The sequence below is a fragment of the Chiloscyllium plagiosum genome, unplaced genomic scaffold, assembly GCF_037043375.1.
Source record: "Chiloscyllium plagiosum isolate Xiang-an unplaced genomic scaffold, Cpla_swu_hap1 HiC_scaffold_11, whole genome shotgun sequence".
In the NCBI taxonomy this organism is placed as follows: domain Eukaryota; kingdom Metazoa; phylum Chordata; class Chondrichthyes; order Orectolobiformes; family Hemiscylliidae; genus Chiloscyllium; species Chiloscyllium plagiosum.
In genome coordinates, this window is record NW_028270149.1 from 79,872,843 (window position 1) to 79,886,847 (window position 14,005).

Consider the following 14,005-nt stretch of genomic DNA (forward strand, 5'->3'; position numbering starts at 1 on the left):
AAAATTGAAGAGTATTGGAAAGAATATCCGCAGAGCCCACACGTAAATCTATGTTCACATTACGGTCTTCAAAGACATGGAAACCAAAGTGTGGCTGTATATATTGTGGTGATCATAAATCAAAATTGTGTGGACACATTCAATGGATTAATGCATTTACTAAAACACTCACTTAATTTGGGATTTAATCACCTTAAGGTTCCTTCGCCTTCCTGAAAAGAACAGGATGGAAGAAGACAGAATAGTTCCTTTTAATGTACGGAATTTTTCTGAGTTTACACATAAAATGCATGTAAATATGGCCTGGAACTGTCAATTTCTTTTTAGTTAAAATGAATGATTTGAGTTGGATTTACTGGACTAGTACACAAAGCAGAACTCCAGCTGAAACTGACAGTAGATTTTAGTCCTTTCTAATTCACATGTACAAATCAATCGTAGATGTTTCTGGCATGTTTATCTTTTACCAAGATAATATTACGAGCATTTCCAAGCTGAAGTGTATGCAAGCAATTCTGACCATGCTTTTAACCCTTATATGGCCTTATACAGCTCCATGAGGAGAGGCTGTAAGGGTCAATTTAATGCTCACTGTGTTTCCAGAATGAGAAACTAATGATTAATTGAGTAATTGATTGATTAATTAATTAAAGTAATTATGATTCCTTAGTGGTGCATCCTATGTGTTAAATAATTATGGTATTGATGTCCTTTTACCAAGACAGAATATATTATTGACCCCTCTTAAACTGCCATGACAATAGGTGCATTCAAGATGTTTCAACCATTATTATTTAGATTTGAGACAAGTTCCTTGACTGTACCTCATTGCCAATATGTTGCATATGCAAAATTAGAACTTACACAAGATTGTAGCTTCGTTAATAAATGTACAGGTTAAATATTCTTCAGTAGAAGATAAATTGCCATGGGTTAGTACAAACTGCAAGATAATCTGATTAGGAACAAGATTTATTTTTAATGGGAAACTAGTGGCAGATAAAAATCAGAAATGATTTTACTTTTCCATTCACAGAAAATATCTGCTGCTTGCACATCAGCTCCTGATTGGGGTCCGTACTTGAAACAACACAGAGGGGAAAGATACAGAATGAAGCTGGATTCTACAGAAGCACCTAACCCTGTGCAACTTCTGGTTACTTCTCAGATATGAATATTTAACAAAACAGTTCTTTCTCAGCTTGTAAACAATGTTCCTAAATATCCACCACCATTCCGATATACTCCCACCATAACTTATTTGGGTGTTTGCCAAAACAGATAATGGTCCAGGTATAACTTTGGCTGACCTTTCTTCTGCCCATAGTCAGGTAGTACATGGTACAGAGGTATTACTGAGCATTTGAGCACCTGCATCACGGATATGTACAAAAAAAAGAACTTCCTAGTGAGACGTATTAAATAGAAGGAAGTCTAATAGCTCGGGTTGTGAACAGAGACTTGATGATCAGAATCTTTAAAGGGCAATCTCTCAGTGTCTGAAAAGTAATCATGAAAATGTTCTTCACTCTTTAGTAATATATCCATGGGAATGTAGGTTGGTAGATGGAAAAGCCAAATTTCTGCAGAATATATTGCAGAATAAAGAGAAATGTTTTTGGAACCACCTAAGGAAGTGAATAGTGCAGAAGGGAAGCTGCAGAATTTAAACAAATATGTTTGTGGATTGAATGATGCATTGAAGGCATAGTTTTATGTCAGTTGTGCAACTACGTGAGTCCTGGTTTTAAATGGATCCGAGCCAGGAAGTAAAGTTCAAACGAGAGCACTGATCTTTTCCTTGTTAGTAAGTTTCTTCACAGTATGCAGCATTACAGAACTCTTCCTCCTATCTACCAGTCTAGTGCTGTTCTAATTCTCTTGCTGCTATTTTGAAATAGACAAATTAAACAAAATTAGGGCAATAGCTCTGAAGGGGCATTGGATCAAAAAGTAAAATTCCAACAAGACAAACTGAAGTGTCATAGTGGAGGTGATGATGCACCCAACCTATGTGTTCCCACCAATCACATAGGCCTGAGAACTACCTATGGACTGACTCATCTTCTGTACAATTCAATCAATGTCTCTTACTTGTATGTCTTTTTAACATAACAATCAACCGAACATTAACAGATTGCTCCCTTTTGTCTTGAAACAGAATCTTTTTAAAATGATTGTTTGTACTTTTTAATCAATTTTGGTTTTCCCTATTTCTCACAATTCATTATTACAGAACCTCCAAATAATTCAGCTTTGTAAAGCAGTCTACTAATTGGCACTTTGCATCATTTTCGGACTCTCTTTTCTCTCCAACATTTCCTTTACACAAGTGAGCTAAATGCTCAAACATTTGTCTGTGACGTTCTCATCAAATTAACATAGTTCCAAATAAAAAGATTGTTCAAATAATATTCAACTGTGATCCTTTCTCAGAATGCACTTTGCCTTTTGAATTTATTTCAGAATGTTACAGAATAGAATCTCATATCTATCACTTCCAGTAGCATCACTGTTTCTACACTTCAGATACTTTTAATTACCTCTTTTTATTATCTTGGCTTCCAAATATTTCCAAATATAAAAGGACAAAATAAAATATAAAAGGACAATATTTTCCATTTTCGCCAAGAGTACGAACAACCCAGCTGTACACAAATGCCCATCTGGAATTCTGGCGTGTCATGTTTCACTTAAAAACGACTAATGTTATATGTTTTGAATCACCCAAGGCTGGAGACCTGAGTGCACATTGCTCCAATTTAATTTCTTTCAGGTTTATTTGCCTTCAGAACCTCCTCAGCTGTAACATGTTTCATCATAATATGAAGTTCCAATGCCATAAGTGTCCTGGGGTGCTTCTTAGCATGCTGTCAGTTTAACTGCTTAGTCAATATTTTTAACGACACTGCTTCTTCTCTGGATGCAGAATTATCTATGTGAGAATGTGTTCTAGTTTATCAGGATATGACTGATGTTTCTAAGCATGATTTTTGATTCAATATTACTCATGACCTAGCCTGCTTAATGTATAATCCTGCATGTTTAAAGGTTTTCAAAGCCTGGATTTCAACTTTATATTGTCCTTTCTTCTTCCCTACAGCAAATTGTTTAAATTTGCTCCAACATTTCAGATGAGGGTTTTCAGTTGTCTCGTCTGGTGAGTACTACAGAACTGTCTGAAGTATCCATATTTAGCTCAGAGTTGTAGAGATTCACAGAGGGTCCTAGAAAGTAAAGGAACTGCCTATGAGAATTTAGAACTTCCCCTAGAAATGCCCAAGTACATCCACCTTGTCAGGACCTCAATACAGACTCAATGCTCATATTCAGTCTTGTAATGTTAGGCCCAAAAGTAATGTTAGGCTCCAAACCGGACTGTAAAGGGTGCATAAATAAAGGATAATTGGACATAGCAATAAGCAAATGAAGAACAATACATGAGAAGCAAGCTGAGTGTGAAAGCAGGATTAGGCTGCTTTTAAAGCAATACCTGGATTTGTTTGTGACTACCAAGCACAGAGGATCACTTGGGAAAGTACGCAGAATGGCAATCCTGTAGATAATATCAGATTCAGAATCATCTTAATAGGGGGAAATCCTTTCCATTGCTCTCTCAGCACAGACTCTGCGGCAGTGTGGCACTCCCTCAGTACTGACCTGTGACAGTACGGCACTCCCTTAGTACTGACCTTGTAGCAGTACGGCACTCCCTCAGTACTGATCCTGTGGCAGTATGGCAATCCCTCAGCACCAACCCTGCAACAGTGCAACACTCCCTCAATACTGACCCTGCGACAGTATGGTGCTCCTTCAGCACTGACCTTGTGGCAGCGTGGCACTCCCTCAATACTGACCCTGCAATAGTGCCATTGCGTGCTTTCACTATCAGACTATGGTTTACGGACTAATGCCATAAAAGCTGAGATAGAGCTACAAGTGCAGGCCATCACCCAAGAAGTCCCTGTTGTGAAGAAGGCAGTGAGTCCTGCTTATTGAATATATCTAAAGTAGTTTCAGCTAACAGACTCACTCATGAGTTTGCATATACTGAGAGTTGAGTAAGCAAATAAATTTGCTTTTTATCGAAGTGCACGTGTCTTTTTGTATTCAATTTGATCAAAACTCAATCAGTAAATCAATCAATCAGAACCCAATAGGCATTTTCAGCCTAAGAATATAGGTCTCCAATGATCTGTGGTTCATTAGGTTTTGTTTACTGTCATTTGTCCCCATTCAAATTATATTCTGTTCCTCATAACTTGCAATAAATCTGTGTGATGTGTAGGGTGACTCATCATCTTCTGCTTCTGAGGTTTACAATTACTCCCAGTTAACCTCGACAAATGTACCCTCATAGTATGGTCATCATATTCGAGAATCATTTGTCTTTTCATTGCCTGCATCACATTTTCCAGACTTTTCCTCTCTTTTGGACGATCTCTTTTATGCGTTCTTAAATCCATAAGGCTAAATTTTATCTCTGATGGCCTTATGTGATGTCATATGGCTTGCTGAATTTTTCTGTGAGACTTTTGCCTTGATGAATGCCCTTATGTCTACATTTAGGATGTTCAAGTGCTCAGAAAAGGTGGAACTAATTATCGTTCCATCCAAGGCCACTGGTCTACGTTATGGATTTATCCCACACACCACCTGTCATGGACCAATGAGTCTAACCATTTGTAGTGTGTTGTTTTGCATGGACTGTCCATGCCATGGTAGACTTTAACTTGCAATCTGGTTGGTAACTAATATCTCAAGGAGCACTCATCAATCACCACATTATTTATTTCACAAATCCCATTACAGGAGGGAGTTTCAGCTGCAGAGTTTCAGAATTCAATTGCAATGTTTTTGTTTGGAAGTGACAGTCCCAAGATCATTGCCTTTTACTTCTTTAGCAAAGATGTAATCAATGTCCATGTATTGACTTTATTTTCCCATTGGTCAGCCAGATGGAGGCAAGTTCAATCGAGTCATTCAAGGCAGAATTTGATGATTACCCGAGTAAAGAGGAATGTATAGGTTTATAGGGAGAAGATGTCACAGACACACGATGAATTACTTATTTAGAGAGTTAGTGCAGACATGATACATTGAGTGGCCTCCTTTTGTTCTATATTAATTATGCTATTCTATAACAGGATTCAGAGAATATTGTTTTCTTTCCTTGTTAGTGGATTTAATTACAGGATGTAACATAACAGGTCAGTGCCTCCTAGCTACTAATGGTGTGGTCCAGCTGTGTCTATTTATACTCATTTCAGAAAACTAGAAGTAAGTGACATAATGAAATAATGAATCACCCTCTAAAGGGGAACTGACAAAAAAAATACAAAAAAGGCATATCAAATATATATACCATTTCCAGGGCTGACATTGCACCATTTACACCTCTGGTTATTGAAGGCCTCAAGTGAGTCAGCAGATACTGTATGCCCCCCTTTGAAGGAGACCTGGCCACGATGTAACCAGATTAGAAGAGAGGCAGGCTGTCGGTCTGGGAACAAAGACTCAAGAGGCAGGAGGGAATCAGCCTAATGGCAGACTTTTATTCAAGCAAAAACTGGTTAATGCAGGGAGAGGGCCAAAGGATCTTCCCCGAATCTGACCTTGGTGTGAGAACACGATTATTCTCTTAATCTTTGGCTCAGATTGGAAAGTAGATCAATGACACACTTTGATTTTTACAGAGAAATACAGCATTTTTATACATTTTGTGTTACAGTAATCACATTTGGTGGTCACTGTGTTCTTCCCCTCTATTCCATGCACCCAATCCTGTAAAACACGTAATCAATGATGGGCATTCCTATGGATGACCTCACGTTCCCATGATCTCATGGAGTTTAATAGGCATTGTAACCTTCAGGCCTTGGGATCTTTATAGCATCCTATTAATTCGCATTCCAAAGTTACTGGTTATATGCCTTCGGGTCTGTCCCAGACTTGCTTATCTTTCGGACTGCTTGAATTCTGTTTTTCAATATATTCCACGTCCTATCTTTATCAAATTCTGTAATTCCTCTTATATTTTCCACGATCCCAATTATGCATATAAAAATTCAAAAGACAGCTGGATTTATCTAACTGCTATACGATTCATAATATTAATTTCTGTTATAAGGTTAGTTGTAAAGTGTAAAGCGTTCCAGCTACTTGTTCGACAATGTTCCTGTTCACTTGATTGGACAACATCCTTGCAGTAATGAGGCTGGAATCAATCACTTGTCTATCCTTAGGCATCTTCTTATTAAATTGTCATGGATGGTTGCTTGCAGGGCCACTCGTTGACCTTAGAGTAGCCCCGTTCAAAGGTACCATTATCTTTCACTTAGATGTCTCATCCTGTTTAACCATTATCAGCCATTTTGCATTTCTCAAACATAAGCCGCCCTTACAGAATACCTGGACTTGTTAATGGCCAGTTTGGCTGGACCCGGACAGAGTCAGGAGGAAGTTTTCTGACACTGGATGGCCAATGATCAGGAGCAGGAAGAGGATATTGAAGTGCAAACAAAACCTAAAATGGCTGCGCCCAGTGTACACCTGAAACATGGACCCATCAAGGTGACAGAAAATATAATTGAGCTGAGAGCTCATGAGCCAGGTTGGAGTCCTATTGCGGGACAAGGGGAAGATCCAGTGCAAAGATAGCCTTCTACAAGAGGGCTGTCATCTTGTCATCTCCAGATAGTAAGATGGAATGCAAGACATGTCTGGAAGGTCGATAAGGACAAGAAAATGAAGAGTCTGTAGCGACAGCTCATGCAGGAATCTGGTCCATGCACATTGAATGGCACAGAAGGAATTTCTATGCAACGGCTCAGATTGCAGGACTAAGGGAGAATTTGGGAGCCGAGAAATGTTAGAAACTGATTATATATGTTGATATACATATATATAAAATTTATGGATTATGAGAATTGGACAATGGCAGATTTAAACAATTCCTCGATTGCAAAAGATTTATCATATGATTTTTTGAAATTCTAAAACCTAAAAGACAAAAAGAATAGCATAAGAGATTTAAACCGTAAGGATTTGTGCTTTTTTTTGCCTAGCAATACCGTCTGGAGTGAGGTGTACTTTCAAATAGAGTTGGAAGCTGTGGTTACTTGGAATAAGCTGGTGAGAGAGAAATTAGCTCCCTTTTCTCTTTCTGTGAGTAGTACCATCACCCTTAAAGAAAACCAGTTGAATAACTATCTCAGTGAAGTATTTCTTGAGAATAAGAGAGAGCTCCAGGAATCATTACCTGTGATCTGTTCATAGAATTAAGGAGCTGCAGTTGGTTAAAAAAAAACAAAGAACCGTGAATCCTGGAAATCTGAAACAAAAACAGAAATTGCAAGAAAATCTCAGCAGGTCTGGCAGCATCTGTGGAGAGAAAGCAGAGTGAATGTTTTGAATCCAGTGACCCTTCTTCACATGTGGTTAGTCATCTGTTTCTGTCTTCGTGTGGATGTGCTGAAGTAAACTTGAGACACAATGATTGATTGTGTGAACTCATGAAGGAGGGAATTGATGAAGGTTTATCATGAAGATTACATTTACAGGCACTTCTGTGGAAGTGGAGAACATTCCTTCAAACTCCCACTTGTGTTCTTCAGATGGTAGACAGATTTTGTAAATTTAAGAGAATTGGAGTATATATGTGCTTTTTTTTTGTGTGGTGATGGGGAAAGGTAGGTGGAACTTGAAACTAGGCCTTTAATGATTCAGAGATAGCAAACATTGCCTATATTCAAGAGGAGCTTCCTCTGGTAATGTATGTGTTATCTTAAATTTGGACTGTCAGTGGATCGGTTCTAATTATCTGTTAATCATATCATCGTTCAACATCACAGGAAGTGATGCAGCATCACATGAAAGTGCAAGCAGCAAGATGTGTTCTGATGTGTCTCTCCACACTCAACCAAAACTTGTAGTCAGACATTTAGCTGTAGTCACTGACCTGAGAGTGATTGATATCAGACACAAAAAGTAAGTTAAATCCCTTAGAATAAGGGTAAACATTCTTATGTTTAATGAAAAGTATTTTACATTGAGAAGCTGAAAGAAAGGTTAAATTGCTTTATTTGTTATCATTGTAATGATTCAAAACTGGTGTTCACTGAAAACGTACTGTCATTAACAAAATCCTCAATATAATTCGATTAGTTGTGAGTATTTTTATATATTCTGGATGTCTAAATGATCATGTAGATGATACAACACAACACAACATATAAGAGGTAAGCAGCTTTGACAACATTCTAAGAGCAATTAACAAATATTTTACTGTAAGTACCAACCATAATGTAGGAAGCAAGGTTTATCAGTAAAATACAAATTCCATGAGAACTTGTTGACAACATTATTAATAATCTTTATACATTATTAGAATTTTCTGACCATTATGACTTACAAGCAGAGTGATTCGGGAAATATTTCTCTTTGGCACTTTGGATACATTTATTTCCTTCTATCTCATTAAGCCCCTTGTGAGTGTACCTATTGGATGTCTTGCATTTCTGAAGCAGTGCCCAAATTCCAACTGTCCAACTCTAAAATGTGACAGGTAAGTAATCACTTTTAACAGCTGGGCCCTATTTCTACTTGAGGTTCCTCTGCTCTGCAATGCTGATGAGGAATTTTGGTGCTCAATGCCTGCCCTCATTGCTGCCAAGATCGTCCAAATGTGCCCAATGTTGTTTTGTACCTTCAAACATGGAAGGGTTCTGCCAATCTCCAATATCAGACTTGATTGTCTCCTCTTAGGATTGATCTGTATTGCCTCTGAATGGTCTTCTCTGGAGTCTGTTTCTTCTTTAGCTTGTCATAAAATTGTAAACCCTATTTACGACATATCAACGAGTGGAAACAGAGTATCCTATCGAAATTGTTCACAATTTTGAACACTTTAATAAGGTTTCCTCTTATTTTTTTCTGCTCCAAGGAGAATAAGCCCAACTTTTCAAACCTTTCTTGTGTCAAAAATCCCTCATTCCTGGTATCATTTGAGTAAATCTCCTTTGAACTGTCTCTAGAGCTTTAACAAGGTGCCTAGAACTTAATACAATACTCTAAATATTATCTGATCAATGATTTATAGAAGTCAAACATCATTCCTTGGTTTTATACTCTGTGCTTCTACTTATGTACCCAAGGATCCTATATGCCTTCTAAACTGTTTCAACTTGCCTGACTACCTTCAGAGAATTGTGTACTTGAACCCCAAGGTCCCTCTGCTCCTGTATTCCCCTCAAAGTTGCACCTTTATGCTTGCATTGTCTATGATTCTTCTACCAAGATACATTCCCTCACATTTCTTTGCATTGAATTTCATCCGCCAGGTGTGTGCTCATTTGGCCAACTCGTAATTTGTCATGTAATGTGTTATTAGATATTGAGTTTTTAGTGTGCTAATTGTAATTGTTCTGCGTACTAACCAAATACAGGAAATGATGCAAATTCACATAATTTGGTTTCTTATATTGAAAGGGTTCAGAAAAGATTTTGCCAGGGTTGGAGGGTTTGGCCTATAGGGAGAGGATGAATAGTCTGTGGCTATTTTCCCTGGAGTGTTGGGGACTCAGGTGACCTTAAAGAGGTTTATAAAATCATGGGGGTTATGGATAGGGTGAATAGTTAAGGTCTTTTCCCTGGGATGGGGGAGTCCAAAACTAGAGGGCATAGGTTTAAAGGTGAGAGGGAAAAGATTTATAGAGAACCCAAGGGGCAACCTTTTCATGTAGAGGATGGTGCATGTATGGAACAAACTGCCAGAGCAAGTGGTGAAGGCTGGTACAATGACAACATTTAAAAGGCATCTGGATCGGTGAACGAATAGAAAGGGTTTTGAGGGATATGGGCCAAATACTGGCAAATGGGACCAGATTCAATTTGGATATCTGGTCAGCATGGATGAGTTGAACCAAAGGGTCTGTTTCTCTGCTGTACATCTGAGTCTATAACTCTTAAGACTTTGCAGACTCATGAAATATTTTGTAGCAATTCAAAAAGTATTGTACCGAACTGCTCTTGTAACCACAGTGTTAAATTAACTGCCCCAATTAAGTTTTTGATCAATGGTAACCCTGAGGATGGTAATGCTGAGTGCAGTGTAGAGATTGGGAATAAGTTATGCAAATGCATAGTGGCATAACAATTATAGTCCAGAAACAAAACGCAAACTATTCAACTTGGCAGTTTTCTTTCAGCAGAGAATGAATGCAGCTCTCATGAGTGAGGGGGGGTCCAGAAATCAATACAATTTTAAACAGCAATTTAGCAATGTGCAACTTTCTATGAATTATTCACTGCTGTTTTAAACATTCTGAAAGTCTTTTTGTCTCAGCTTCTTTCACTTGTGAATCCTCATGCAAACAGGAGAAAAATCAACGAAAGGACTCAACAGCAAAGGAAAGCTTCTTGTTACTTTACTTTTATGAAATTTGCATAACACAACTGTTTGCATGTTGCAAACCAGTGAAGTACCGGTCACAGATGGGTGCAGAATCTTTGGTATAGAAATGAAAGATGATCTTGCATGATGTCAGTGTAGAGTAATGGAATTAACATCAGCAGCACGTAAACTGATGGTGCAGCTGTGATGAAAGCCGCGTGCTTAAGTATTGAGCACTAGGAGGAAGCAGAAGTTTGAACCTAGCATGAAGATAACTGTATGGGGAAGCTTTCTCGTGGGTTGAGAAGACTAATAGTAAAGGTAAAGTGGACATAGTCCGACCAGACCATAGGGCTGCTTTCTGGTGATGGCTTAACCTGAGGGTGACCATGCTTCAGGTGAGGGGAGAGGTTGAGAAGGAGAATCATTGAATTCCTATAGCGTGAAAGCAAGTGCACACCGACCCTCTGAAGAACATCCCACCCAGACCCACCTCCCTACCCTATCCCCGCAACCACATTTCCCATGGTTAACCCACCTGACCTGCACATTTCTGGATATGAGGGGACAATGTAGCATGGAGAAAGTGAGAACTGTAGATTCTGGAGATCAGAGTCGAAAAGTGTGGTGCTGGAAAAGCACAGCATCCGAGAAGCAGGAGAGTCGACATTTTGAGCATAAGCTCTTCATCTGGAATGAGGGGGTGGCCAAGGGGGCTGACAGATAAATGCGAGGGGGTGGGGCTAGGGGGAAGGTAGCTGGGAATGCGATAGGTAAATGGTGGTGGGGGGTGATGGAAAGGAGGGTGGAGCTGATAGGTGGGAAGGAAGAAGGATAGGTAGGACAGTTCAAGAGGTTGGTGCCAAGTTGGAAGGTTGGCTCTGGGATAAGGTGGGGGGAGGGGAGATGAAGAAACTGATAAAATCTACATTGATCCCGTGTGGTTGGACGGTGCCAAGGCGGAAGATGAGACATTCTTCCTCCAGGCATTGGGTGGCTAGAGTTTGGCAGTGGAGAAGGTCCAGGACTTGCATGTCCTTGGCGGAGTGGTAGAGAGAGTTAAAGTGTTCGGCCACAACGCATTGGGTTGTTTAGTGTGTGTATGTTAAGGAGATGCTCTCTGAAACATTCCACAGGTTGGTGTTCTGTTGCCCCAATGTAGAGGAGACCACACCGAGAACAATGGACAGAGTAGATGATGTGTGTGGAAGTATAGGTAAATCTCTGATGGATATGGAAGGATCCTTGGATGGAGGTGAAGGAGGAGGTGTGGGTGCACATTTTGTATTTCTTGTGGTGGCAAGGGAAGGAGTGGAGGGTGAGTAGGTGCGGGCCGTGGACCTAACAAGGGACTCGTGGATGTATTGGTCTCTGGGGAATGCAAATAAGTTTGGGGAGGCAAGTATAGCCCTGGTGGTGGGTTATATTTATAAGTGGCGGAAGACTGGAGGTTGGCTAACAAGATGCCACTGTTTAAGAAGGGTGGTAAGGACAAGCCAGGGAACTATAGACCGGTGAGCCTGACGTCGGAGGTGGGCAAGTTGTTGGAGGGAATCCTGAGGGACAGGATGCACATGTATTTGGAAAGGAAAGGACTGATTAGGGACAGTCAAACATGGCTTTGTGCATGGAAAATCATGTCTCACAAATTTGATTGAGTTTTTTGAGGAAGTAACAAAGAGGATTAATGAGGGCAGAGCGGTAGATGTGATCTATATGGACTTCAGTAAGGTTTCGACAAGGTTCCCCATGGGAGACTGATTAGCAAGGTTAGAAATCACAGAATACAGGGAGAATTAGCCATTTGGATACAGAACTGGCTCAAAGGTAGAAGAAGTGGGTGGTAGTAGAGGGTGGTTTTTCAGACTGGAGGCCTGTGACCAGTGGATTATCACAAGGATCGGTGCTGGGTCCTCTACTTTTTGTCATTTACATAAATGATTTGGATGCAAACATAAGAGGTACAGTTAGTAAGTTTGTAGATGACACCAAAATTGGAGGTGTAGTGGACAGCGAAGAGGGTTACCTCAGATTATAACAGGATCTTGACTGGATGGGCCAATGGGCTGAGAAGTGGCAGATGGAATTTTATTCAGATAAATGCGAGGTGCTGCATTTTGGGAAAGCAAATCTTAACAGGACTTATACACTTAAAGGTAAGGTTCTAGGGAGTGTTGCTGAACAAAGAGACCTTGGAGTGCAGGTTCATAGCTCCTTGAAAGTGGAGCTGCAGGTAGATAGGATAGTGAAGAAGACATTTGGTATGCTTTCCTTTATTGGTCAGAATATTTAGTACAGAAGTTGGGAGGTCATGTTGCAGCTGTATAGGACATTGGTTAGGCCACTGTTGGAATATTGCTTGCAATTCTGGTCTCCTTTCTATCAGAAAGATGTTGTGAAACTTGAAAGGGTTCTGAAATGATTTACAAGGATGTTGCCAGGGTTGGAGGATTTGAGCTATAGGGAGAGGCTGAACAGGCTAGAGCTGTTTTCCCTGGAGCGACGGAGGCTGAAGGGTGACCTTATAGAGGTTTACAAAATTATGAGGGGCTTGGATAGGGTAAATAGGCAAGATATTTTCCCTGGGGTGGGGGAGACCAGAACTAGAGGGCATTGGTTTAGGGTGAGAGTGGAAAGATATAAAAGAGACCTACCGGGCAACCTTTTCACACAGAGGGTGTTACGTGTATGGAATGAGCTGCCAGAGGAAGTGGTGGAGGCTAGTATAATTGAAACATTTAAGAGGCATTTGGATGGGTATATGAATAGGAAGGGTTTGGAGGGATATGGGCTGGGTGCTGGCAGGTGGGACTAGATTGGGTTGGGATATCTGGTCGGCATGGACGGGTTGGACCGATGGGTCTGTTTCCATGCTGTACATCTCTGTGACTCTATGACTCTAAATGTCGGAGGATAATGCGTTCTATCCGGAGGTTGGTGGTTTGGAGGTGAGGACCAGGGGAGTTGTGTCCTTGTTGCGATTGGAGGGGTGGGGTTCAAGGGCGGAGGTGCGGAAAGTGGAGGAGATACGCTGGAGGACATCATCGAACATGTGGGAGGGGAATTTGCAGGCTTTGAAGAAGAAGGTCATCTGAGATGTTCTCTTGTGGAAGTGGTCATCCCGGGAGCAGATGCGGTGGCAGTGGAGGAATTATGAGTAAGGGATACCATTTTTACAGGAGACAGAGTGGGAGAAAGTGTAGTCCAGGTATCTGTGGGAGTCAGTGGGTTTGTAGTGGATGTCCATGTTGAGTCAGTTGCCAGAAATGGAGATGGAGAGGTCCAGGAAGGGGAGGGAGGTGTTCAAGGTGGTCCAGGTAAACTTGAGGTCAGGGTGGAAGGTATTGGTGAAATTGATGAACTGTTCAACCTGCTTTTGGGAGCACGAGGTCGCGCCAATATAGTCATCGATGTAGCAGAGGAAAACGTGGGGAATGGTGCTGGTGTAGCTGTGGAAGATGGACTGTTCCATGTATCCAATGAAGTGACAGGCACAGCTGAGTCCCATTTGAGTGCCCATGGCTACCCCTTTTGTCTAGAGGAAGTGGGAGGATTCGGAGGAGAAATTGTTCATGGTGAAGACCAGTTCAGCCAATCAGATGAATGTGTCAG

At 40.5% G+C, this 14,005-nt stretch overlaps 2 protein-coding genes across 8 annotated transcripts in view; both read left to right on the forward strand.

The window, feature by feature from the left end:
• The window catches only part of LOC122557082 (sodium- and chloride-dependent neutral and basic amino acid transporter B(0+)-like), a 63,639-nt gene extending 60,509 nt beyond the window's left edge, over positions 1-3,130 (forward strand). For 3 of the 7 annotated variants that reach the window (XM_087992218.1, XM_043704373.2, XM_087992223.1), the window contains one exon: positions 1,037-3,074. In XM_087992218.1, the coding sequence (XP_087848344.1) occupies positions 1,037-1,174 (138 nt within the window). In that variant the 3' untranslated portion in view covers positions 1,175-3,074. Of the gene's footprint in view, positions 1-1,036; positions 3,076-3,103 lie in introns of those variants that run through there. The other 4 variants (XM_043704376.2, XM_087992220.1, XM_043704377.2 and 1 more) reach the window with 2 other exon arrangements.
• Positions 3,131-6,818: 3,688 nt separating this feature from the next.
• The window catches only part of LOC122557080 (sodium- and chloride-dependent neutral and basic amino acid transporter B(0+)-like), a 77,525-nt gene continuing 70,338 nt past the window's right edge, over positions 6,819-14,005 (forward strand). The window contains exon 1 of the mRNA XM_087992213.1: positions 6,819-7,439. The gene's annotated coding sequence lies outside the window, so the exon portion shown is untranslated. The remainder of the gene's footprint in view (positions 7,440-14,005) is intronic.